The sequence below is a fragment of the Rhipicephalus microplus genome, chromosome 10, assembly GCF_043290135.1.
Source record: "Rhipicephalus microplus isolate Deutch F79 chromosome 10, USDA_Rmic, whole genome shotgun sequence".
Classification (NCBI taxonomy): Eukaryota; Metazoa; Arthropoda; class Arachnida; order Ixodida; family Ixodidae; genus Rhipicephalus; species Rhipicephalus microplus.
Window position 1 is genome coordinate 67,333,478 of NC_134709.1, and position 26,559 is coordinate 67,360,036.

At 47.5% G+C, this 26,559-nt stretch overlaps 1 protein-coding gene across 4 annotated transcripts in view; it reads right to left on the bottom strand.

Annotated features, from left to right (window-relative positions):
• Positions 1-26,559, bottom strand: part of LOC119180943 (KICSTOR complex protein SZT2-like) — a 290,449-nt gene that overhangs the window by 206,370 nt on the left and 57,520 nt on the right. For all 4 annotated transcript variants that reach the window (XM_075875777.1, XM_075875778.1, XM_075875776.1 and 1 more), the window contains exons 16-21: positions 25,137-25,251; positions 24,304-24,473; positions 14,267-14,551; positions 4,857-4,935; positions 4,555-4,652; positions 628-790 (exon numbers count right to left, since the gene is read on the bottom strand). In XM_075875777.1, coding sequence (XP_075731892.1) covers positions 628-790; positions 4,555-4,652; positions 4,857-4,935; positions 14,267-14,551; positions 24,304-24,473; positions 25,137-25,251 — 910 coding nt within the window. The remainder of the gene's footprint in view (positions 1-627; positions 791-4,554; positions 4,653-4,856; positions 4,936-14,266; positions 14,552-24,303; positions 24,474-25,136; positions 25,252-26,559) is intronic.

Sequence of the window (26,559 nt, forward strand, 5' to 3'; positions counted from 1 at the left end):
CAGGCTACTCTGTTTCAATATTTTAAACCAACACAATAAATACTATGTTTGAATCTTCAAGTGCGTATTTACTGCACCACGCTTGAATGGTTCGTTGGTCGTTTTTAGCAAGCTGTTGACGCATTTTTTTCGTGATGTTTTTATATCGAATTCTGGATATATTGAACTATTTCGCAATCGCCGCGCCGTTCGATATATCAAGGTTAGACTGTATTGCCACCAGTTACAATGGCTCTAACTTGGATTCAAGTGGTGATCTGTGTTCGGGAGCCAGATGTGACAGTTGATGGGCTACCAAGGGAAATTCGTTATTGGCATATGTGCAAGGTGGCTTCAATGCACATGTTCAAAGGGCTGTAGGTAGCAGACGACAACGGCAGTGTGCATTGCCAGGTAAAAATTGTTCTTCAAAACATGACGCTGCCTCAGCAAACAAGTTCTGTACCTAGCAAACAAGTTCTGTATCACAGAAATTCCCAGCTTTTCAATTTTTTTTATCTGGCTTGTAAGGTCCAAGTGAATTTCAATTCACTCACCAACGAAATTCGATAAGCCAGAGAAAATGCACCTAACCTTTGAGCCAACAACTCTTAAGACACAAGGAGCAGGAAGCAAAGAATCACTCACTGCTTTCGGGATCTCGGTGTACTGCTTGCCGTCCAGGTAGGAGCTGGAGACTGGACTGTTGACCACAACACCACACTGCGGTTCCACCCAGCACTCGGTTACCAACTGCAGCTCGCCGTCGGCCTCGGCCGTCTCCATCTCATTGTCCTCGTCATCCGAGAGGCTACGAACGCCGAGAAGTGTTCACTTTGCGAATATGTCGCATTTCCATGATGGCGCAGTGTCGGCATAATATTTTGCATGGTCAACTCGCAACATACTAGAACATTTGAGCAAGTTATAGAAATACCCTGCTTTATATGATATGGTTCTGTTCCGCTTTTGCACTTCCTATATTCATACTACTGTTTCTAACATGCTTTACCTGTGGGAGTTCCTCAATGCATACAGAAATGAAATGATGACAACAGTGGCTAACTCCAGTTTTTTTTTTTCTTCTTTAAGTAAAATAGCTACTTGCCCATTATGAAATAACTCTTCACCAAGGGTCGTTGATGTTAAACAGCTTTAAAGTCACCTCATTAGAAATTATGCCGCTGCCCGAAAATTCGCAGCAACAGTAAAGTAGAACACACTTGCTTACATTATGTGCTTTCCTGGTTACACATTCCACTGTGGAAGGCACCACTTGCATAGCCTACTCAAAAACGTGGCTGCCATGATTGAGTTAATTGCTAAGGCAAAAAAATATGCGAACAAACTGAAATCATTTGATAGTGTTATGGGAAGAGCGCACAAGATTATAGACAGCAGTGCTCTATGTCGAGGTGATAGGATCAATCATGTTTAGGACAAGCCAAGTAGAAGTCACCTTTCGCACGACGCACAGCTTAGTGAACAAAACGGTTCCCAGATGGTAAAGCTTTCGCAGGCGCAGTTTCCAGCCAGTGCAATACAGTTGAGCCCGCTTATAATGAACCTGAGTCTGACGCGGCATCCGTTTGCTGTATCCCGAAATTCATAGTAAATGAAACACAGCTTTTAAAAAAGTTGAGAGTGAAAACACAAAAATTTTTGCCCAAAAAAGTCCGTGATGCACGTGTTTCGAAAAGCAGAAGCGATAAGGGCGGTTTCGTGTTTATTTCAAACGACAGAGTGCTCTACGCCAAACCCCGTGGCATAAGCTGCATGAGGCAATGGCTCTTAAGTTTCGTCGTACTCGAAATCTGATTCCTTCAAGTCACTCTTGCCGCATAGTTAATTTACAATGCCCAAATCCATGCACGGTTCTGCGGTGTCGGCATCATCATAGGCCGTAATTAAACCATCGCAACAGATGTCCTACCCACACTGCGAGGTCGAAGTCGACGATGAGCTGCCACGAATCGTCGCCGAAGTGGTCCTGTTCGGAATCTTCAGGCTCGGCATCGGGCCCGACGTCGACGAAGTCGACCTCGTGAAAACAGCTTCGCGCCCATGTAGCCGTCACCGCCGCCCACGAAATATTCACCATCTCTACAGCTAAATACCGAGACGCCCCCAGTGGCAAGTTGGTTACCAGATGGTCAACAGCTATGAGCAAGTGCTCTGCAACGTGGCACCTAACGCGCGGATTACGCACAAGCCAAGCGGTCGCACTTTCGAAGTTTTGTTGAGCAGCAGGTAAAAGCGTGCAAGGCTTCCCGTCCGCCATCCTGACAACACACGCACACAGAGAGCGAGCAAGGCGCGCACACGCAACACACATGCCAGAATGCGTGGTACAGCCCTGGGCCCGTTTTTAGTCAGAAAACAAAACCTCTGAATTCGAGTCAGCGTGGCTGGCGTCGCAGAGCGGTGGAGACGGGCGAAGGAGTTGTGTCAAAAGTGGAGAGCCGATTTGTGAGAGAAGGGCGAGTTTCCATAGAGTGAAAAAAAGGGGAAGATATGATGGGAAGGCAACCTTGAAAACCAAAATACGCGGGAAGGAGGCACATCGGGCAGCTTGCTTAGAAGGTCTGCGAAACGCGCAACTCGCGCATAAACACGTGCGGAGGTCTAACCACAGCTGCCTGGACCGGCACGCGCGGCGGTGTTCGAAGAATTGGAGGCCGTGGTCAAAGAATCGTGCTGTTGCGCCAGTGGGATTGCGTGGCCTCACCGACTTCGATATTTCGCGATTCGTTGGGCGTAAATTAACAGCCGTTTTTACACTTCCGCACGCGTGCGGAGGGCATACCGAGCCAAGTGTGAAGTGAGCGAGAACAGGCCCTAACCACGAAAAGAATAGCAAATTATCAAAGTAGGTGGAGTAATGTACGTGTGTGCACTAGAACGATGCGATAAGGCAATACGCAGACGATCGGATACAGACGATGTTGGCAAATGGTCTTGTCACTCCAGGTCAGCGACGTCAAGGACAGTACCAGCCATCAAAAACAGAGGAGATGGCTGACCGGTCTTCAAAAGATGGGTGGCAGTGTGAAAACACGGGCCACGTCTGGCGGTGCGGAGTGCTCAGAATAGCGGGGGACAAAACTCGTAAGGGTGCGTAACAAAGAGCGGTCGGGGAAAGCCCTAACTAGTGGGGTGCGGAGGCAGGGTCAGTGTTTAACAATAAGAGTCTATGGGCACCTAGCCCATGCCTTATCCGTGGTCGAAAGTGGTTTTCCGGGAAGTCGGCAGAGCGCCGACTCCATTCGCTGCAACCGATCAGCGGCGCTCAGAGACGTTCGTTGTAAGTGCGATTTTGTGACTTAAAAAAATGTGTATTTTCACGGTCACATGAGTATTGTTCGTTTTAAGCGAAAGTTCGTTCTAAGTGGGGCCGTTTTATGTGGGCCCAACTATGTTGCCATACTTTCCCTTTGGTGAACCAGCACTGCTTAATGACCCTGACGATTTGCTTGTTCTTATTCATTTAGCGAACTGGAAGCATGGCAACACGCAACCGGCGGATAAAGAACCCCACAGCATGAGTGCTTGTGCTGTGATTCTTCCTCTGTCTGTTGCATATACCCACACTCCCAGTTTGCTGAATGAATATGAACTACCAACTAGCCTGTTTTTCTATCCACGTGGTGGTTTTTGGCATAAAGGCCAGATATAGACAAAGCACCTAGGTGCTGGTGAAAAGTTTAGTACGAAGCCACACGTGTATTAAAATTGCGACGCTGACTAGATAACAGCGATGTCAAAAAAAAAAAAAAATTATGTCCTTTAATGGTGATCTGCTAAAGCCCACCAATTTTAGCCGCACTACTGCCTCTATGTTCCGCGGTATGAGAGGTTACTAGCCAGCGTGAATATTCAAACGAATTTAATATTTAGGACCTGGACTCGCTTTGACAGAAATATAATATTTCCAAATTTAAAAAAGTGGTTGCACCAAAGCGTGGGGCTGCTATGCAGTGAAACTGCCTAATCAGGTAAAATCTGCACTGTTACAAAGACACACAACATGGTTAAAGGGCCAATCGATCGGCGACGAGTTGACGTCACTGTGCATGGAAGGAGGTTGGTCATGCGTGGAAAAGATGCGCGAGCTTCTTTGAGGGAGTGTAAAAAAAAAAGTCTGAGCCTGTTGACAGGCCCTTTAAGTGGCCATGTTACCTGCACCATCATTAATGATTATTCTTTTAATGTTTTTTTTTTAATTTTCAGATTTAAACATGTGTTATAGAGACTTGACAGGCTAAGTATATTAAATTTCAACACATACCATACTTCATTGCCAATAACTTGAACCCCTCATATTTCCGGTACTATTCGAATGCACTTAAAAATCATTTTGAGATAAAAATATATTATATCCACCCAAGCCCAGTTCTAGTTCTTATAAATATTATACAAGTTAGTTGGATAATGATAAAAATCTTCACTTTCGTTTTGATATAAAACACATACTACTATATGATGTATTAAATTCGAAATTGTTAGACCAAATCCTTACATACTTTGAATTTGCTTCAAGATACAGATTTACAATTCACTTATCCTAGAACTTACCTTTCCCGAATCGTGGTGTTTGAGTGCGGGGGAAACAGCATGTACTGCACCACACAGGGAAGCAGGGAGGCTTCCGAGGAGCCCCCAGTCACCGTATTCTGTGATGAAAGAAAAATTCGACATCAGACTCACAACAGCAACTCCCACGGTCTTAATCGTAAATTAACAACGAGGGAAAAAAATGGAGCATTAGGACACAGAGCAGCTGCTGAAAGATGGTATGCCGTGAAAATGACAAGACCACACCGGTATCGCGTAAAGCAGCAAAGTGGGAAAAACTGCTACTGCTCCTGAAGGCTTACCTTCATTTCAATCTCCAGGGCCATGTTCAAGATGCCCGAGCTTGAGTGAGCAAAATGAAAGCCTTCTTCCAGGCGCATTCTGTGCAGAGAATTAATAAAGACATGTCTACACACTTGCCAAGCTTTTCATCTAGACACACGGAAGATTCGTGAAGCGGGGGAGGGAGACGCAACAGTGCGACAAGACAGAAGAAAACTGGAGTACGTATCAATTTACTGTTTCTCAAAGCTTCAGCGATGTCATAAACATGATTGCCAGTAAACTTGGCAACCTTCAGTGATCGCATTGGGACACGTAATTTCATGACGTGTGTAAGCATCTGTAGCTAAGAGACAAAATTTGCAACCAGTCAGTAGCCCCTCTACGATCTTAATGCACTTTTCCGCGTGACACCAATCTAATGCTCCAAGAGTGATTGATTCAAAAGGTCCGGACACGATCACAAAATTTAAAAACTGATATGCTGAATTATTACTTCCGTTTCACAGTAGCGCTAGAACTGTTTTTCAGGAGATTTGTGGCCATGCCCGTACAATTAGGAAGATTGCGAAAAATCTGGGAGTCCCTTGGAAAAACCCGTATAGTTGCCAGGTATGTATTTACTAGCTATTGAATGTAAATGAGGTGATACTAAATTTGGGTTGTGAGGCTACGCAAGGCAGACATTTTATTTAGACTGCAGTCGAAACCTGCTACAACAAACGCCACTTCAACGAAATTTCTGCTACAGCGAAAAATTCACGGTTCCCCGTCAGCTGTCCATAGGAGTCAATACATAAATATTGTCGCAACAACGAACACTTCTTTTTCTGCCGTCCCGCTTCAACGAAATTTCACGATGGGATTCCAGACCCAGATAGTTATTGCCATACAAGAAACACAATCTTTAACACTTTGATGCATTTTGAGAAAATAAAAATACGTCTACGAAGTCTAAAACGCATTGGCACTGCCAGAAACCACAACTGTTCAGCAAGCATGGGCGCCGCTATTGCTCTATAGCGATGCCAATGAAAGATGGCCCTGCTTTTGCCACTGGCTTGTTTTCGAGCCACAGACGATTTGAAGCTGAAGCTCAGTCGCTCAGTTCATGGTTTCCTTCACGCAGCTGCTGCGTGCAACCGCGTAATGGTGCCTTTTTCGATTCTAATGCTTATCATTTTATTCGCACTCGGCCAGTCTGGTACATATTCAGAGCGGCTGTTCGTCCGCATTATCAACCAAACCAAGCAGCCGCGAGAGTTGTGTGATCAAAATGGCATAGGATAGGGCAAACGTCACCGCTCCACGATACCATGCCTCCATCTCGGCGTTGTCAGATAGACTTTGACGGCGGACGGCTGCTGATGTTAACGTGTTAATGCAACGGTTTGGTACGTTTGCCAATGCAGTTGTAGGCGTTATTTCAGCGGTTTTCACCACGGCCTCGCTATGCATGACTGTGAATTGCATTGTGATGCTGCTGGGAAAAAATAGGAAGCAACATCACTTTTTTATTTTAAGAACGAATGTTCCCTTGTTTAGCTAGCTCAGATCAGCTATACATTTTTTTATTTCACTACAACGAAATATTTTCTGCGGCCCGTGAGTTTCGTTGTAGCGGGGTTCGACTGTACCTCCAAATCCACAAAACCTTGCATTCTACTATCATAGGTTGGTTTTAAAACAGCTTTTTCAGTTAACAACAAATTGAAAATGGCACAAGCAGTTCACTTTTCCATGACTGATTCCAGCGCACTTGCATCAGAAGCGGGAAAATATTCAACCGCTCTACGGCCGATGCCGATGTAACACGAGCAACCCCACACATACAAGCCCTGTCACTTGTCAATTCTAAGTATAGTCATTTTGCCTCTTAAAATCCCTCTCTGTAACTCACAAGACAGCTTGTGTATATATATATTCTTACAAGAAAACGTATATTTACAGATATTTACAACGATTACACGTGATGACAATGCCTGGCGCACTGGCGGGCTGGAACCAGTCTCTATCCACTTCGTAGTCTTTTCTTTCAGTCTGGGACCCTCTACTGCTTTATGCCCCAATCCCACTACTGCCTTGTGGCACTACCCCGCGGCGTTAAAGTGCCGACCCGGCGCTTGTCACGAAAGGGGAGTGTTGGGTGACACATAAGGCTTCAGTCTGACGACGTGCACAAGAGTGGATGGTGGTGGCATTGAGTGCGCTTCGTCGACGACTCGCTGTATCTCGTAGGTGAGGTTGGTGATCTTGCGAAGGACTTTGTATGGTACGTCATAGCGAAATAAAAGTTTTTCTGAGAGGCCGATGTGACGACATGGGGTCCACAAGAGTACGAGAGAACCTGGTGCATACGAAACTTCGCGGTGGTGACGATCGTATCGATCTTTCTGAGAGGCTTGAGAAAGCATGAGTCGTTCTCGGGCAATCTGTCGTGCTGCGTCGGCTCGCTCTATGGCATCGCGGACGTATGTGACAGGAGAGCTTGAACCTGCGGGAAGGAGTGTATCAAGAGGCAGAGAGGGTTCCCGTCCATAAAGAAGGTAGAACGGGGAATAGCCTGCGGTGTCATGTCTGGAGGAGTTGTAAGCGAAGGTTACGTAGGGTAACGTTGCGTCCCAGTCACGGTGGTCTGGAGAAACATACATTGACAACATGTCCGTGATAGTGCGATTCAGGCGTTCTGTAAGTCCATTAGTTTGTGGATGGTATGCCGTTGTGAACTTGTGGTTCGTGGAACAGAAACGTACGATATCCTGGACGACGCGAGATAAAAAGTATCGGCCTTGATCAGTAACGAGCTGTCGAGGAGCGCCGTGATGCAATATGATGTCATGTAGCAGAAAGTCGGCGACATCGGTAGCGCAGCTGGTTGGAAGAGCGCGGGTGATCGCGTAACGTGTCGCGTAGTCGGTCGCCATGGCAACCCATTTGTTCCCGGATGCAGAAGTGGGAAATGGCCCGAGAAGGTCGAGCCCTACGCGGTAGAATGGTTCAGCAGGGATCTCAATAGGGTTAAGAAGGCCAGCTGGAAGCGATGTTGGTCGTTTTCGACGTTGACAAAGGTCGCAGCTGGCGACATACTTTTGCACAGAGCGATATAGGCGTGGCCAGAAAAAACGGCGCCGGACGCGATCATAAGTGCGGGTGACTCCCAGGTGACCCGCGGCAGGTTCGTCGTGAAGCTGTCGGAGAACATCTACACGCAAATGGGAAGGCACGACGAGAAGGCGGTCAGGACCATTAGGGCGCATGTTGTGGCGGTAGAGAACTCCTTCATGAAGGAAATACAAGTTCAGAGAAGTGGGTGGAGTAGCAGAACTCAGGCTTTCTATGATGGGAAGTAAATCCGGGTCGCGGCGTTGCTCAGAAGCGATATCAAGAAAGTCTGATATTGATAAGACGCAAGCCTCCGTAGCTCTCTCTGTGGCGTCTGGTGGATCCACTGGATACCGTGACAGGCAGTCGGCGTCTTGATGGAGGTGACCAGATTTATAGACGACCGAGAAGGTGTATTCTTGGAGGCGTAGAGACCATCGACCGAGACGCCCCGTGGGATCCTTTAGCGAGGAAAGCCAGCAGAGTGCATGATGATCAGTTACAACCGTAAAACTGCGGCCGAAGAGGTACGGGCGAAATTTAGCGACAGCCCAAACAAGAGCAAGACACTCTCTTTCGGTGATGGAATAGTTCCTCTCGGCAGGGGATAAAAGGCGGCTGGCGTAGGCGATGACACAGTCACGTCCATGCTGACGCTGAGCTAAAACAGCACCAATTCTGTGGCCACTCGCGTCCGTACGAACTTCTGTCGGGGCAGTCTGATCGAAGTGGGCTAATATTGGCGTAGTCGTGAGGGCTGCAATGAGCGCCGAAAATGCAGCACTCTAAGGTGAATTCCAAGTAAATGGGACGTCTTTTTTAAGAAGCTCGGTGAGAGGCCGCGCAATATCGGCGAAATTTCGGATGAAGCGGCGGAAATAGGAGCACAAACCAAGGAAGCTCCGGACATCCTTATGAGAAGAGGGCACGGGAAATTGAGTCAATGCGCGAATTTTGTCCGGATCGGGCTGTACACCAGATGCGTTAACGAGGTGACCAAGTACACTTATTTCGCGACGGCCGAAACGACATTTGGAGGAGTTCAGCTGGAGACCAGCGTTGCGAAATACTTGGAGAATACTAGACAGTCGCTCTAGATGGCTTGCGAACGTCGGTGAAAAAACAATTATATCATCTAAGTAGCATAAGCAAGTGGACCATTTGAAGCCGCGCAGAAGGGAGTCCATCATGCGCTCAAAGGTGGCCGGCGCATTACAAAGCCCAAACGGCATTACTTTAAATTGGTATAACCCATCGGGGGTTACAAATGCTGTTTTTTCTCGGTCCCGTGGGTCAACAGCGATCTGCCAATAACCAGATCGAAGGTCAATGGACGAGAAAAACTTCGCGCCATGAAGGCAGTCAAGGGCGTCATCTATTCTTGGTAAAGGGTAAACGTCCTTCTTAGTGACCTTGTTGAGATGTCTATAGTCGACGCAAAACCGCCATGTGTTGTCCTTCTTCTTGACAAGCACGACCGGGGATGCCCACGGACTAGATGAGTGTTCGACGACGCCTTTGGCGAGCATTTTCTCGACCTCTTTCTGGATGACAGAGCGTTCGGCAGCGGAGACGCGGTAAGGGCGGCGATGAATTGGGTTGGCATCGCCGGTGTTGATGTGATGGGTCACAACTGATGTCTGGCCTAAAGGGCGGTTGTCAAGATCGAATATGTCCGCATAGGATGTCAACAGACGGTGGAGGTCTTGTGCTTCGGAGGGCGAAAGATCTGGTGCTATCATTTTGGCAATGTCAATGCTTGACAGGTTGGGTGCAGTGAGCAAGTTGACGTGCGGAGTAGGTTACTGAGCCGACAGTTCAGAAATATCACACTCTTGCAACGACGACATGACGCCTAGTTTAATACCAGCAGGCAGCACATGCGTGGAGAAACCAAAGTTCAAAAGAGACAGATGGGTCTGATTGTGGCATACTCTCACCACGGTGTGCGGAACAGCAATGGAGTGCTTTAGCACAACGTCGGTAATAGGTGAAACGACATATTCACCATCGCGCACAGGCGGATCACACACGAGCTGCACGTAAGTCGCGGCTTGCGGCGGAAGATGCAGGAACTCGGTGGCACAAAGGCGACTTTGAGCGTCATGGGCAACAGCGGCGTCAAAAGGCAGTTCCAACTGAAGAAGACCCGTCGAGCAGTCGATAAGGGCGGAGTGCGCAGAGAGAAAGTCGAGGCCAAGAATCACGTCATGTGGGCACTGCTCAAGCATGGTGAACAATACGACGGTCTGGCGCCCAGCAATACACACGCGAGAGGTACACATGCCGAGAACGGCAGATGTGCTCCCATCGGCAAGCATTACTGCACACTTAACAGGAGGCGTGATCACTTTTCGCAGTTTAATACAGAGAGCAGCGCTCATGACTGAAATGTGTGCACCAGTGTCTATGAGGGCTGTAACGGTAACGTCATCCACCAAAAGGTCCAAAATATTGCGGCGTGTAGGAATCGTCAACAGAGGATTTGCAGAATGGGTCGTTAATGCAGCGTCACCTCCGGGAGCTGCATGGTCTAGTTTCCCGAGGTTGAGGGCCCAGGTCGTGCAGGGGACCTGGATCGAGAAATCATCGGCGAGAGAGATCGGCGGCCTTGGGGTGATGGTGACCGGCTGAACCTTCGGCCCTGAACGTTAGTAGGAGCAGGCTGTGGATCGTACGGAGTAGAAAAGCGGCGAGAACTGCCTTCAAAGCGACGCCATGCCCCAGTGTTCCAAGATGAATTGGATGACCAACGGTTGCGACAGTAGCGTGCAATGTGGCCGGCGCGAGAGCAGTGAAAACAGATCGGTCTATCATCCGACGTTCTCCATTCAGCAGGGTTCCGGTAGCGGGAAGGGTAGCGTGAAGGGTACACCGGAATCTGGTTAACAGAAGCCGAGCTCTCGGTGGGGCGAACGGCGCAAACAGGTGTGATGCCGAGATTTGCTATTTCTTGGCGAACGACGGCTTGGATGAGGGAGACGGTGGATGCGTTGTCTTGAGGACCGTCAGAGGCGATGGCTGCAGGAGCCATTGCTTCGAGTTCACGACGATCGATTCGGGTGACATTTTCGGACGATGTAGCTTGCGTGAACTTGGGGCTGTCTTCACAGGTCGAAGTGGCTGCAGTATTAGGCAGACGCGCAAACTGGCGGGTTATGCGACGGTTCTTGGCGTGCTCGAAGCGCTGACACTCCTTCACAACCGCGTCGACGGTGGCGCAATCTTTAACGATCAACAAATTGAAGGCGTCATCGGCAATTCCCTTCAATATGTGAGCGATTTTGTCAGTTTCGCTCATGTTCTCGTCCACCTTTCGACAGAGGCCCAATACGTCCTGTATGTAGGATACATACGATTCCGTCAATGTCTGCACTCGACATTCCAGGTCTTTCCTCGCGGCCTGCTGTCGCCCAAATGGCCTGCTGAATAACTCGAGAAGCTTCAATTTGCAAACGTCCCAGCTGGTCAACTCCGACTCATGCGTCTCATACCAGGTGAGCGCCGTATCCCGCAAGTAAAATACAACGTTGGCCAGCATCAACGTAGGGTCCCACCTATAGTATTCGCTCACGCGCTCGTACAAAGCGACCCAATCTTCAACATTCACCTTGTCCTTGCCTGTGCCCGAGAAGGTTCCGGGGTCTCGTGGAGGCAGGAGAATCAGAGGAGGCAGCTGGTGCTGCTGCTGCTGGTGCTGCTGGTGCTGGTGCTGCTGCTGCTGCAGCTGCGGCTGCTGTTGCTCTTGTGGGTGGGCCTGTTGAGCCATTGCAGGAAAATGAAGGTGGCGACCACTCCGAAGTTCCGTGTTGGTTTGCCGGAAAAGCCAGAGGTAGGCGTACCCCGCACCTTCACCAATAACCTTACAAGAAAACGTATATTTACAGATATTTACAACGATTACACGTGATGACAATGCCTGGCGCACTGGCGGGCTGGAACCAGTCTCTATCCACTTCGTAGTCTTTTCTTTCAGTCTGGGACCCTCTACTGCTTTATGCCCCAATCCCACTACTGCCTTGTGGCAATATATATGATAAGGCCGTGTCCCTTCCCCTCGTTTATGGGGAGGACATGTACTCAAACCTCAATATAGCAAAGCTGCATCTTACAAAAAAGTAAGTTTGTTATATACGAAAATTCGTTATAACATTATAATACTCACACTATATATTACAAGACTGTTCTTCATTTACTTTGTCATAGCCAAAATTTCATTATATCCAAGTTCGTTATATCGAGGTTTGAGTGTATAAAATTATTTTTGCAGCCATAGTGAATCAGCATGCCATGTGCACATGCTACTCGATGCACAAAGGAATTCAGGTGCTCTTGATGAATTTGGATTCCAAAGAAAGTGAATAATTAGTGACTCCACCACTATGAACTGAAGGCTGATTATTTTCAATTACTGACTCGCTCGTGACTTGCTTGAGAATGTTCATTTGTTCGTAATGGGTGCAACTTTTTATTTGATGAGACTATCCTTGATAACAAATGTTTACATTTCTCGTAAGTCATGCTTCCTACATTTCTGCATAGTGCGCACAAAAAAAAAGTGCAGTAGAAGGGTTAAAGTGATTCAAGCAATCTAGTTTGACACTTCATTCTAGTGCAGTGACTTGCTTCCCCTTTTCTTATTTTCTTATGCCAGAGTGAACTTCAAATTCAGATCCTGTTGCATAAAACCTTTGCCCTATATTCAAGCAGTGCAAAGGTACATTCAAGCCTCACTATAATGAAGTTACGTCTTACACACAATAATTTCGTTATATCCAAAAATTCGTTCTAAAACTACATTCCTAACATTATATCTATTGCAAAATTATTCTTACTTTACTTTGTTGTAACCAATATTTCATTATATCGAAGTTTGAGTGTAGTATGTACGACAAAAGGCTTTGCATGAACATAGTACTTTTCGCATAACCGTTTGGGTCCGGCGGAATTGCTTATCCTGTCTTTCAAAATTTGATCTGCAGTGTGAATTGGATACCGATTTGCTAAACCATTCAACTAAGTCATCTTAACTGGGCCACTACATTGCAAGGCCTTTTAAGTGACCCAATTTTGTTCGGAGGCAGAATGCTATTAAACAAACCTTTGGAACAGATATTTTGTTGATATTCGAGCTTGCACAGCACTTCTAACCTTCAGTTTATCTTTAAACGCTGTCAATTACATAATTACTGAGTGGCTCACTTTCTTGTTTTTTCTGACTGCTATGTTTAAAGACGTAGGTTCAAGTCCTAACGGCAGTTGCATCTTAATGGGGATCGAAATGCTGGAATACTTCTTTACTAAGGTTTAGGTGCGTGCTAAAGAAGCCCAGGTGGTAAGAATTAAGAATAGTAATTATTGTAATTTTACGCCCCAAAACCGCATTATAATTATGAGACTGCATAGCAGAAGGCACCAGAAATGTCAACCTACCGGGGTTCTGTTGGGTGCATTTAACGAGCTCCCTGCATTTAATCTCCCCTGAAACGTGGTTCAATGGCCAGTATTCAATCTCGCGACCTTTGGGTCAGCAGTGAAATATCATAACCACTTGGCCGCCACAGTGCGTGGTGATAAAAACTTGGTTTTGGCACCATGTAAAACCTAAGCAATTATTACAGCAGAGCTGTCATGCGCGAGATTATTTCATGTGGTGCAAAAAGAAGACTAGAATCACCATGAAGAACGAGCCTGATTAGTGTTAATTATGACTAAGGTAACCAGATTAGTTACATCGGTTGCCTGATTAAGTGCACATTAGACTGACTTCTATGTTTAATTACCAAAGACTGGCAAATTATTTTCTATATAGTACTTAATTTGTTTAAGTTTATTAAACAACCTAGTTAGGCTAATTACACTAATGAAACCAAATTGATGCGGTGCTGCTACATGATGGCTAATCAATACCCAATACACTCACACTTCATTATAACAAAGTTCAATCTTACACGAAAACGAGGTCGTTATTTCAAACATTTTGTGATAAAGATATCCTCCTAGCACTATTGAAAGACTAATCTTCATTCCCTTCATTATAACCAACATCTTGTTATATCCAGGTTCGTTATATCGAGGTTTGAGTGTAGATGCTGTACGCTAAAGGCCAGAACTCGGCTAACAAGAAAGATCATGCAAACACTTTGAGCAGTCGTGTGTGGATGTGCAAATCAAGAGACCTAGTAACACTTCACAAAACTTGGCAAAACCTAGCCAAGCCAGGAGCAACTAGATGCCCATTAACTCTGCTGCGCTACAGCCTCGTGACTCTGTGAAAGCTGCGCTAATACTTATTATCGTTGTCTTTAGTCAGTTATGTCTCACGCACTTTGCCAGGGTCTTGAGGATGCGGGTGATGGCGTGCAGGGGAAGGGGCACGCTGGGCAGCCGCTGCACCGTCCAGATCCACCGCCGATGGTGGAGGTATCGGCTCAGCTGGCCGGTCGGGTCTACCACGGCAGTGATGCCGTTCGCCTTGCGTGCCAAAGAGCCGCTGGCCCCGCTGCTCGAATGCCGGTGCAGGTGCGGAGTTGTGTGCAGAAGCGGGTGGGCCAGCGTCACGTCCATGAGCGCCACAATGGGGCTGAGAATGTCCTTTGGCATCTTCTCGTGCCTATAAGAAAGGCGAGAGAAAGGGCGGCAGCCATTTCGGCAGACTGCGCAACTAGGCAGATGTTCCCGCTACATGCACCCACAGCTCTCAACACAACAGTGTTTCATTTTATCTAACTGCCTGTATGAAACATACTCAACTTTATAATCTTCTCCTCCCCGGGAAAGCGTGTAATTTAGCATTATTTTTCGACAAATTTTTCATGGGGCACACCTGAAAAGAATTAAGGCAGTTTCACACAAGTAATGTCTTGCCTGAAGGAAGCGCAGATCTGAGTGACTGGCCAGATCTATTATTTATGTTTCTATTTATTTTTCAATTTTTCTCCTCTATCTTTTTTTAACTTTTTGTCTGCCTGCTTACTTCTATTCATGTCTTTATTCCTCCTTCTCACTGTTTGTGTGTTTCTTTCTATCTCTATTCCTCCCTTCATATTTTTTGTTAATTTTTGTCTTGCTTCCTTTTGTTTCTTTTTAGTTCTTTCTCCTCTTTTTCTATCTCTTTCCATCTCTCTGCACCCATTCTGTCACCCATCAGAGTTATTGCATCACACATCGGACAAATTGGTGCACATGTTCTGAGAGTGAAGCATAAGACGAAAAAAAATATGAAGACAGCAGGCGCCAGTTATAATGATATTTTCATGTTCACTCTGCACGTACTAATGGTCGGCTTAAAACACATCCTACAAGTGTTACTGCGAATGTGCCCCCGAGATGAATGGACAGCGGTGTTCAGTTTGAAATTTGACGTCTTTTCCCAAACCGTGGCATTGAAAATTTTCGCAGGCTTCATCATGAGTGCCCAATGTATTGAACGCAAATGATCAGACCCAGTGCGGGGCCCTATAATCACGTGGTAAAATCGCTATATAGCCGCCGACCTTTCACAGTTCAAAGCGCAATCACAATTGCTGGCGCGCACGCTAGCTCAGCAGCCATGAGCGGGCAGCTCGCATTCACTTCGATGTGCTCGGCTCTCATCACAAAGAGACTGTCCGAAAAGTGTTGCTCTCCCAAGAGAGAGAGAGAGAGAAAACTTTATTTGCGCATAACGCGGAGCATTCCACATGGTCGGGCCCCTATTCCAGGGCTCCGCTGGCCCTAGCCATCATCTCTACCCGTTGGACCAGCCAGCGCTGATCAACAATGGCCGAGCTGGACAGCAGCGCCTCCCATTGTTCCTCTGTGTTGTTCATGTTGTGGTGTTCTTCATTGTGATGCGTACACTCCCACGTGATGTGAAACAGAGTTGGTGTGGCCCCACACCACGGACATATATCTTTGTATGCTGTGGGGTAGAATACATGCAGCCTGTGTAAGTTCGTGTATGTGTTTGTTTGGATTCTGCGTAATGCCACCGATTCCATTGCTGTAAGTTTCTTATGCGGTGCTGGATACACTTTTCTATTGTCCCTGTAATACTGAAGAATTGCACCAAAGTTAGGGTCTAGGGGCGTTGGATCCTCTATTGCAGTGTGCAAGGAAGCTCGGTAATCTGTGAAGCCTCGAGCCGCCTCATCCGCAAACTGGTTCCCGGTGACGCCCTCGTGCCCCGGCGCCCAGATAATGGTTTGGGTGTATTCAATTGGGAAGTCCTTGTGAGCTTTGGTTAGAATTTGGAAGGCCTTCATACATATTCTACCTTTTTCGTAATTTCTACATGCAGCCTTCGAGTCTGTGATTATTGTCATTGGGGTTTTTCGCTCCCTGCCCTCCTTGATTGCCAGCGCAATCGCTATCTCTTCCGCTTCTGTGATAGAGGCTTGGGCTATGGAGGCACAACTTGTGACGTTTCCTTTTCGGTCTGTGACCACGGCCACCATGTTCTTTGCATTTACCTGATATGGTGCAGCGTCAGTAAATCTCGCCGTATTCAGATATTTTGTCTGTTTATCTATGTAAGCGGCTCTTGCTTTACGTCTTCCAGCATGTAAAACTGGGTCCATGTTCTTCGGTAGGGGGCATATTTTGTACCAGGCTCTGACTGAGCACGACAATTCCTTAGCTCTTCCACGTGCCTGTACTTGTTCACCGAGGCCGATCCTCTGAAGAAGTTTTCTGCCGGTTGTCGTCTGTAGCAGGCGGTTAATCTGGGTGGTTACTTGTGCCTCAGCCAACTCATCAAATGTATTGTGAAGTCCGAGCGCTAATAGCTTCGCAGTTGAAGTGCTTTGTGGTAGTCGCAGAGCTGCTTTATACGCCATCCTTATTATTTTGTCTGCTTTTTCTTTCTCCTCTCTATTCATGTTGTGGTAGGGTAGCGAGTATGTTAATCTGCTGATGACTAAGCTCTTTACCAAACGAAGCACGTCTTGTTCTTTCAGTCCAGCACGATTGTTCGTTATTCGAACTATCATACGAACAATTTGTTGAACTGTTCGTTTAAGCATATTCAGTGTGTGGAGACATCGTTGATTGGACTGTAACCACATCCCTAAGATCCGAACAGTTGTTTTCTCTGGTATAATATTGCCGTCTAGCTTGACCTCGAGGCGGAGGCTCGGGTCTGTCCTTTGTTTTTTACTCTTGGAGAACCGAATGAGTTCCGATTTGTCTGCTGAGCACTGAAGCCCCCTTTCTTTAGTGTAATCTTCGATAGTTTTAGCTGCCAGTTGAAGCCGCTCTTCTTTTTCCGCCAAGCTACCCTTGGTTGTCCATACAGTGATGTCATCCGCATAGAAGGAGTGTCGGATGTCGGGAATACCTTCCAGTTTTTTGGCTAGACCAATCATGGCTATGTTGAAAAGCGTAGGCGAGATCACAGCGCCTTGTGGTGTGCCTTTGCTCGGTGGGTGGAAGACATTGGATTCGTGTTCTCCTAATCTGATAACAGCGGTTCTTTTAGTAAGGAAGTTCTGTACATATTTGTACGTCCTTTGACCGCAGTTTGTCGCTGCTAGCCCATCTAATATGGCCTTATGGCTTACGTTGTCAAAAGCGCCTTTTATGTCAATGGCCATGACAATGTTTTCTCCTGCTTTTGGAACATTTGTTAGTACTTCCTCCTTTAAAAGCAGAAGGATGTCCTGTGTCGAAAGGTTCGAGCGGAAACCAAACATGGTGTTTGGCAACAAGTTATTTTGTTCAAGGTGCCGTTGAAGTCTGGCATTTATTAATCTCTCAAACACTTTGCCTAAGCACGAGGTAAGAGAGATTGGCCTGAGGTTTTCTATTGCCAATTTCTTTCCTGGTTTGGGTATCATAATGATTACAGCATGCTTCCATTGTTGTGGTATAGTGCCATTCACCCAGTGTTTGTTAATGAAGTTTAGAAGCGCTGTTATGGCTTCGTCATTCATGTTGCGAATCATGGCGTTAGTGATTTGGTCCACCCCAGGCGCTGTGTTGCGTTTCATGCTGACGATTGCCGCTCTGACCTCGGCATGCGTGAAAGGTGCATCCAGTTCTGAGTTTGGGAGCCCAGTGTATTTAGTCTGGTAAGGGGCTGTGATGGCTCGGGCGCCGAAACACTTAATATAGATGTCTTGAAGCAGGTCATCTCTTTTGCCTGGATATGTGTGCAATAATCTTTCTAGAGATTTTTGTCCTTCGCGTTTAGTTTTCAGAGGGTCAATCATGGCTCTTAGGATATTCCATGTCTTTGCTGTTCCTAGGGTTCCATTTAGTGAATCGCAAAATTGTTCCCAGTTGGCTGTCGCGAGTTGATTAGCGTACTGTTCGGCTTGCTGCGTTATTTCTTCAATTTTCGCTTTGAGTTTCTTATTTCGCTTTTGCCTTTTCCATCTTTTAGTGAGGTTTCTTCTTGCTTCCCACAGGTGGAGAAGGTGAGCGTCTACTTCAGGGGTATCATCTGTTCTGGCGACAGTTTTGGTGTACATTTGCTTTTCATTTCGAATTACTTTGCACCACTCGTCCAAGTCGTCTATGGCGGTCACGTGCGCTTTTTGCGCTTTTCTATATGCGTGCCAGTCTGTAATTTTGGCTGTGCCGATGTGTTTGCGGATTCGGCCGGTGCGGATTGTGGTGCTTAGTATGTAATGATCACTGCCCAGGTTTTCAAGGGTGTTGTACCAGTCCACGCTGTAGCAGTTTTGTACTATCGTCAAGTCCGGACTTGTGTCCATGGATATGCTGTTGCCTATCCTCGTTGGTATTGCAGGGTCAGTTAACAGAGTCATTTCCAGTTTCTCTATTTGTCTTGCGATATTCTTGCCTTTGGTGTCTTGCATCTTATATCCCCAGCTTGCATGCCTGGCATTAAAATCCCCAACTATGATTAATGGATTCCCTTTCGCCAGTTTTGCTGTCTCTTGAAAGAGCTTGTCGAACGTTGCTCTCTTTTGTCTTGGGGGACTATAGATATTAAGTATGAAGGCGCTCTTTCCATGGCTTCCTTTGTAGATTATTTCTGTTATGATATGCGGGATATCCGCCTCTTCAATGGGCTGATGACATATTGCTGTAATTGAGTTATCGACTAATGTAGCAACTTTCCATTCTGCGTCCCTGGTACTATAAGTTTCGTAGCCCCGTAATTTTGGTTGTGTTCCGGCTTCCTGGACTGCTATGACAGCAGGTGGCTTTTGTTGCGACGCCACCAGCTGCAACAGTTGCCCTCTTTTCCGCCGGAAACCACGGCAGTTCCACTGCCATATTTCGCACTTTTCTGACCGCTGCGTTTGATGATTAGCCATTATGCGTCTCCTGGTTCACGGCCGACAATCCGGGCCTGTTGTAAATTTTCTCAGCTTTTTCTCTGATGTTGATGCCTGTGGCATGCTTTCGCAAGGCTTTCGTGAATTCGACGTGTTGTGCCTGGATTTTCTTGTCCAGAATCTCGAGCTTTCTATCTACATTTATCATTACTTGCTCTATAACTGTCGGTATAACTTCATTTAATGTTTCTTTCAGCATCGACGACGTAATCATTGAGTCACCTCCTGCATTCGGTTGCGTCTGCGATTTCTGGCCACTCTGGGTGGGTATAGAGTTTTGTTGCGGGTGCTGCGTTTGTTGCTTTTTTAGTTCCCTATTTTCGCGTTCTAGGTCACCTATTCTCACCCGCATTATCTCTAACTCACGTTCTAAGCGCGTGAGTTGTGGTGTTTGGTGTGAGTGTTGGGAGGATTTTGCTGCCCAGCTCACCTGGTTCTTCTCTTCCTTTTTCTGCGCCTTCTTGCCCTTGTGCTGTTGCTTTGCTTGGGCCTGCTTGTGGCCACCATTCCTGGAGTTGGAGCAGTCTCGAGAGCCGGACCTGGATCGGGATGTAGATCGAGATCTGGATCGGGAACTGGAACGGGCCCTGCTTGGCGGTGCAGAGTCCTCGCGGTCCGTGCTGAACCAGCGTCTCTTGAGTATGCCAGTGGTTTTTGGTGTGCTGTGTTGGTGCGACAGCAGCGACCGGCCCTTTTGAGGGACGCGTTTGAGTTTCTTGGTGCACTCCGATGCCGCCGTGGGATGGCGTCCGCCGCACAGGGCACATTCCGGATCGCAAGTGTGGTCCTCAGGTGGGTCTCTTAGGCGACAGTTACTGCACGCCTTTGTCATTGGTGTGGGACAAACATCCGTCCTATGTCCCTGGCTCTTGCAGAGCTTACAGTACTGCCATGTGGGTTGATAAGGCACGCACGGCATTTCGCCACCGTAATAATACACGAAGCGCGGCAGTATTGGTCCATCAAACGTGATCACTGCAGTTTGTGACTGTCCGAGCATGCGGGCTTGAACAATTGTCACTCCTTGAGTGCGCACTCGGAGATGGCTCAGGAGTTCAGCTTCTGGCGTTTCGCGTTCTAATCCGTGTACCACTCCTTTCAGGTATCCAGCAGGAGTGGATATGTAGGTGTTCACGGGATAGTTGGTGCCATTGAGCTCCAGTGTCTTTATCTTCAAGATCCTTTCTGCTACATCTTCGTACGGAGTGCTTGCAATAATTATGTTTGATCCGTTGCGAAGGCGAAGCAGAAATTTGTGGCTGTTACAGGCCTCCGGGTCACCGCTCGCAAGTTCTATCGCTCGCGCAACCTGGTATGCTTTCAGTTCCTTCACAACTAACCCTGGTCTGGGCCGCATAATAATCTTCATATCGTTTTTGGGCAGCGGCGCTGCGCGCGTTCGTCGCCGGCCCCTTTCAGATGCTCTTCCGCGTTGCTCTTCTGCAAGCGTTCTAGCACCGAAGCTGTTGCTCTCAGTTTCGCTTCGAGCAACGCTGTCATCTTTCGCGGCGCGTTCTTGTTTTCTGATGCGTTTTCGCTGTCGCAATGACATAGCTACCTGCCACTGACCATTCTTGGCTTCGTCGTCGCGTTCCTCCGCAGAGTCTTTTTCCTTGTTCTCGGCGTCGCTAGTAGATTCTCCTTGTAGCACCTCGTCAGGTGAAAGGAAATCTTCGTTGGCGTCCACCGCAGAGCTCACTTGGGTTTCGATGTCTTGGTCATCCATGTCCATAAGTGCCTGGGCTAGTTCCGGGTCGTTGTCCGTTGGGGTTCGGGCAGATGCAGCGCAACGCGTCGGCCGAGAGCTGGCTGCCAGGACTCCGCGTTCCGCTTCGCCGCGAGGCTTAGCGTGGCGGGTTGGCATGCTCTGCCGAAGGTCTTCACTTCCCAGAGGAAACCGGGATCGCTTGTCCAAAAAGGTGGTGTCAGCGTGTACCTGACGTTTTCTTGCACAATTGCCGTAGTTTCACTGGTAGTCACATGATTTTAACCGCTGCTAGGTACGATGATTGACGGAGCCGATGTGAATGCGTGTGCACTCCTCGGCGCCGCCTGGCGGTCTTCTGCTCTCCCAAACTGTTCCGATAACCGAACACCACCCCTACTTTTTTTTTTTTTGAGCATGTACCGTTACTATCACCCTTCTTTCTCTTTTTTTTTTTCTTTTTTTACAGAACGCTGCCATAAAGTTATAAAACAATCTGTTTCACCGCAAGAGTCAAGCAATAAATGCGATAGCAGCTGACTGTGTTGTTCTGTTTCACCGCAAGAGTGAAGCAATGAATGTGATAGCAGCTGATTGTAATGTTATACAAAGTAAGACTGCCAGCTGACTCTTTTGAATATATATCATGCAACTCTACAAAATGCTGGTGTATGAGAAAATACGGCCGTGCCAGGGAGAAGTGCTCTTTTTGCACTGTCTCTTTGCATTCAAAGAACAGCCCGTAGATGGGTTTACGGGCCGTACACCCTGATGTCTGCCATGATAGCACATGAGGCACTGATCGCGACAGTGCCTTTACAATCAAAGTTCACAACTACTGCTTGAGCGATCACTACCTTAACTAAACAGAAACTATACAGTCTAGCCCATATATAATGGCCTCACTTAATACGAACTTTCGCTCAAAACGAACAATATCCGTGTGACCGTGAAAATATACATTGTTTCAATGGCACAAAATGGCATTTACAATGAACAGCTGCGAGCGCTGCCGATCGGTTACAGCAAACAAGGTCGGCGCTCTGCAGACTTCCCAGGAAACCACTTTCAACCGCCGATCAGGCATTGGCGAGGTGTCCATACATTCTTACTGTTAAACGGCGCCCCTGCCTCCTCTACTTTCCGCTCTCCCCGACTGCTTTTTGTTACGCACCCCTCCGTCCTTTGTCCCCTCCACTATTCTGAGCACCCCACATCACCAGACGAGGCCTGTGTTTTCACACTGCCACAGATCTTTCGAAGACCGGTCAGCCATCTCCCTTGTTTTCGATCGCTGGTACTGTCATTGGTGTCGCCGGCCTGGAGTGACCAGACCATTTGCCAACATCATCTGCCATTGACTGTATCCGATCGTCTGCGTCTAGTGCACGTGTGTACACTATCCCACCGACTTTGATAATTCGCAATTTGTTTCCTGTTTATGACATGTTCTCGCTCACTTTGCACTGAGCTCGGCATGCCCTTCACACGCGTGCGGAAGCACGAAAACTGCTGTTCATTTGTGGGAAACGAATCGCAAAATATCGAAGTCAGAGAGACCACGCAAACGCGCTGGCGCAACAAAATAATTTTTTGACCGTCGTGCTCTGACTTCTGCGTGCGCAGACACTCTTTCAAGTTTTTCTACGTGCGAGTTGTGCACTTCGTGGGCCTTTCAAGCAAGCTACCCGACATCCCTCGTTCCCGCGTGTTTTGGTTTTCAGGGTCGCCCTCCGGCCGTAACCTCCCCTTTCTTCACTCTATCGCAACTCCTTGCCCTTCTCTCGCAAATCTGCTCTCCTGTCTTGATCACAACCCCTTCGCCAGTCTCCACTGCTCCGCGACGCCAGCCACGCTGGCTCGAGTTTTGTTTTTTGACAAGAAACGGGCCCAGAGCTGTTCCGTGCATTCTGGTATATGCATCGCGTGTGTGCGTCTTGCTCGCTTTTGGTGTGCGTGCGTGGTCACGATGGCAGACGGGAGGACTTGCACGCTTTTTCCTGCTTGCTGCTCAACAAAACGTCGAAAATGTGACTGCTTAGCTTGAGCGTAATCCACGCGATAGGTGTCGTGTTGCGGAGTGCTCATAGCTGTTGACCACTTGGCAGCCAACTTGCCGCTTCGGACGTTCTGGTATTCAGCTGTGGAGATGGTGAATATTTCGTGGGCGGCGGTGACAGCTACATGCACGCGAAACTGTGGTCGCGAGACTGACTTCGTCGAAGTCGAGCCCGATGCCGAGCCTGAAGTTTCCGAACAGAACCACTCCAGCGGCGATTTGTCGCAGAGCGTCGTTAACTCCAACATGGGAGAGAGGGTGGGTCATCTGCTGCGATGGTTTCATTACGGCCGATGATGTGCCAACATCGCGCCGTGCACGGTTTAGGGCATTGTGATTTAAGTACAGCAAGAGCAATTTGATGTAATCGGATTCTGAGAATGACGAAACTTAGGAGCCAGTGCTTCATGTAGCTTTTGCCACAGGCCTCGGCGAAATGCACACTGCCGTTTGAAATAAACTCGAGACCGCCCCCATCGCTTCTGCTCTTCAAAACATGTGCATCACGGACTTTTTTGGGCAAAAATATTTTGTGTTTTCACTCTCAACTTTTTCAGAAGCTGTGTTTCATTTACTCCGAACTTCAGGATATAGCGAACGGATGCCCCGTCAGGCTCAGGTTCGTTATAAGCGGGCTTGACTGTATAACCGTTTCTATGAAACCGAAAGCACGATGTTCCAGCCACATTTTCGGGCACGGGGCTTGATGACTAACGCACGTTGCGGCTAAATTTGGGTGGTGCACCGCAGTACGGCGCTAATAAACGAGTGCGGTGTAACAGGGGTGGCACGATGCAGAATGGTGCGGATAAGCAAGTTTGGTGCACGATAGCGCGAATCGCGCAGCTGTTTCACCCATATTATCAGCACTCCCTTGCAGGGGCGAGGAGGGTTGATTTTCTTCTTTATAAGCGCTGCTCTTAGCTTGTTTATCACCGACATTCCAGAGGTATTCTCGTTATCCTTGATTGCAGAGTTTGCTCTGCCCAACACAGCCAGACACAAAGATATCGTTAGCTTGCCAGCAAAGCTCGCCACTTCGACAAGAGAGCAGACATAGGTACTATGTGTGCAGACAGCGATAAGGCTTTGTTGCGTGTACCTGTGTCGCAAGGAATACCTCATTCTGTTGTAATACTACTGATCGTCTTTCAGTTCTCTGTAATTCTGACATAAAAACAACTGTTCCTAATTTTTTTTTTTTTATTACAATTTTTCCTGGCTTCACACAATACATACACTCAAAAACTGTAATTTGGCCATCAGCACTCGAAACTCAAATGGTTATTAGAAGAGGGCACACAATCTACCTGATGAGGATCCTTTCGAGGGGCTTGCGGAAGAGGATGCAGCAACTGGCCTTGCGGTAGGTTCGCGGCCCAGGAGGTCTGATGCAGAGGCCGCCATCCGAGTGCGCATCCTTGGCAACACGTTTGCTCAGCTCTAGGCTCAGGATCTGCTGAGTCATGTCCCTCACAATCTGCAGAGGCAGTCAGACCAGACAGGGAAAGTCAAAAGCCAGTCTCGGCAGACAGCCTCTGCTTATCGTGACGACTTATCGGGCAAAGTGGTCTAAACTAGCAAAAAAGAGTTCGCAGCCATTCCACTCTGTGAAGGTGGGCAAACAACCAAGCTGTACACTGTAGCAGGCACAATGGCATCACTACCATTTTCACACCATCACCCACTGGAAACATTACACGAAGATCTTGTGACAATATTGCCACACATACTTGCACTTCTTTTCAATGTGACCAGGTTTAAATGACTGAAACTGTTATGCATGTTATCGCTAACTACAAACCACACCAGATTGAACCAAAACATTCTCGTAAAATGTCACTGGTTTAAATCTACTGCCCACACAAGAAAAGCTGTGCACTTTTTGCAACATATGAGCAGCAGCACTTGAATGTTGGTGACACATGTATGAAAGCGGACGAACTTCACCTAAGGGGCACATCCTCACCAACCAACCACTGTGTTCATCGCTATTGCTGTACGACACGTGTTTCGGTTTGCAGGGCACAAGCTCGCCTAATAAGGTGTTCAATCTTTACCTGCCTGATCACTGTGTTTTTCACCCACCATGGTGAGGTTGATGATATGACGCGTGTCACGCGAAAAAAAAAAGTGCACTTACAGCATTGCGCTGCTCGCCCGGTGTGCCACCCAGAAAGGCAAATCTGATCACCACGCAGGGCGCCTTGTACGTCACACGAGTCACATAGAAGGACATTGGAGGTTTGTCACTTTCCCTGCAAGTGACATACAAATCAGTACTGTAATGAAGTGAAAACTATTTCGATGAAGAAATGCAAGGAATGGAAGGAACACGACATCTTTCAGTCCTAACAACTAACAAGACTTTGATTGCCTACTAGTAAAAAACATGTTAGGGTGTGAAGGGCTAATATGGTCAATTCTCAATGGCAAACACAGGTATACAAGTTACCCATTATGAAGAAGCAAATCTAAATAAAGGCCGTATTGCAGCAAGGCCAAAATAATTAATGCGAATGACACAAATTGGCAAGTTACACGAAGTAAAGCTACCAGCTAACTCCTGTAGCATTTCACGTGACTAACTCATTCAGACCCTGGTGTGAGGAATAACGGCCACAGCGGCAAGTGAAGCTACCTTCAAGCCGTTTGTCACTTCCAACGCGAACTGATTGATATGTGGGGTTTAACGTCCCGAAGTCATCATATGATTATGAGAGACGTCGTAGTGGAGGGCTCCGGAAATTTTGACCACCTGGGGTTCTTTAACGTGCACCCAAATTTGAGCACACGGGCCTACAGCATTTTCGCCTCCATCAAAAATGCAGCCGCTGCTGCCGGGATTTGATCATACGACCTGCAGGTAAGCCGCCGAATACCTTAGCCACTAGACCACCTCAGCGGGGCCCTTCAACGCGAAATGGACAGTGAGAACACTGCCAATGCAGAGGTACGAGCCGTCTGGTGATCGCTGTTGAAGTATGGCATGCATGACCACTCTTGAAAGCTCTAAGTATGCAGTTACTCCCAAATAGAGAGAACAAAATGAAAGAAAGGCTGGGAGGCCAACAAGAATAGTAGCATCCACTTTGGTCTTAAGGCGTACCCTCCAAGAACCCACCAAGATGACCGGTGCATTTCTTTGCCCATAGGGCCGCAAATGTCGCCTGCCCTCACACACTTTCACCTCCATACTGACAGTGCTTTCCTTCAGTCAAAAAACAAAAGCGATGTCACAATAGCCCTTGGCAGAAATGGGGCCACTTGTTCATGCACAAGATGAACAGGTTATATTTACAAAGCACAATGACAGACAGTGGGCAAGTATAAAATGTGGAGCATACGAAAGGACAAAAAATATGGAGGTGTAACCCAAGGCGACAACTTTGCAAGGAAAGAGTTCTTAATTCGGCATGAAAAGGCACAGATGCTGTAGGGGACATGCTCCAGTGTGTGTGGGGATGGCATACGAGAGGTGAACACTGCGGAAGCACCGACAGTTGACGCAGTGGTAGGTGCCAGACCAGGAGGGCAATGGCCGGACCACGGAGTTTCATCACTCA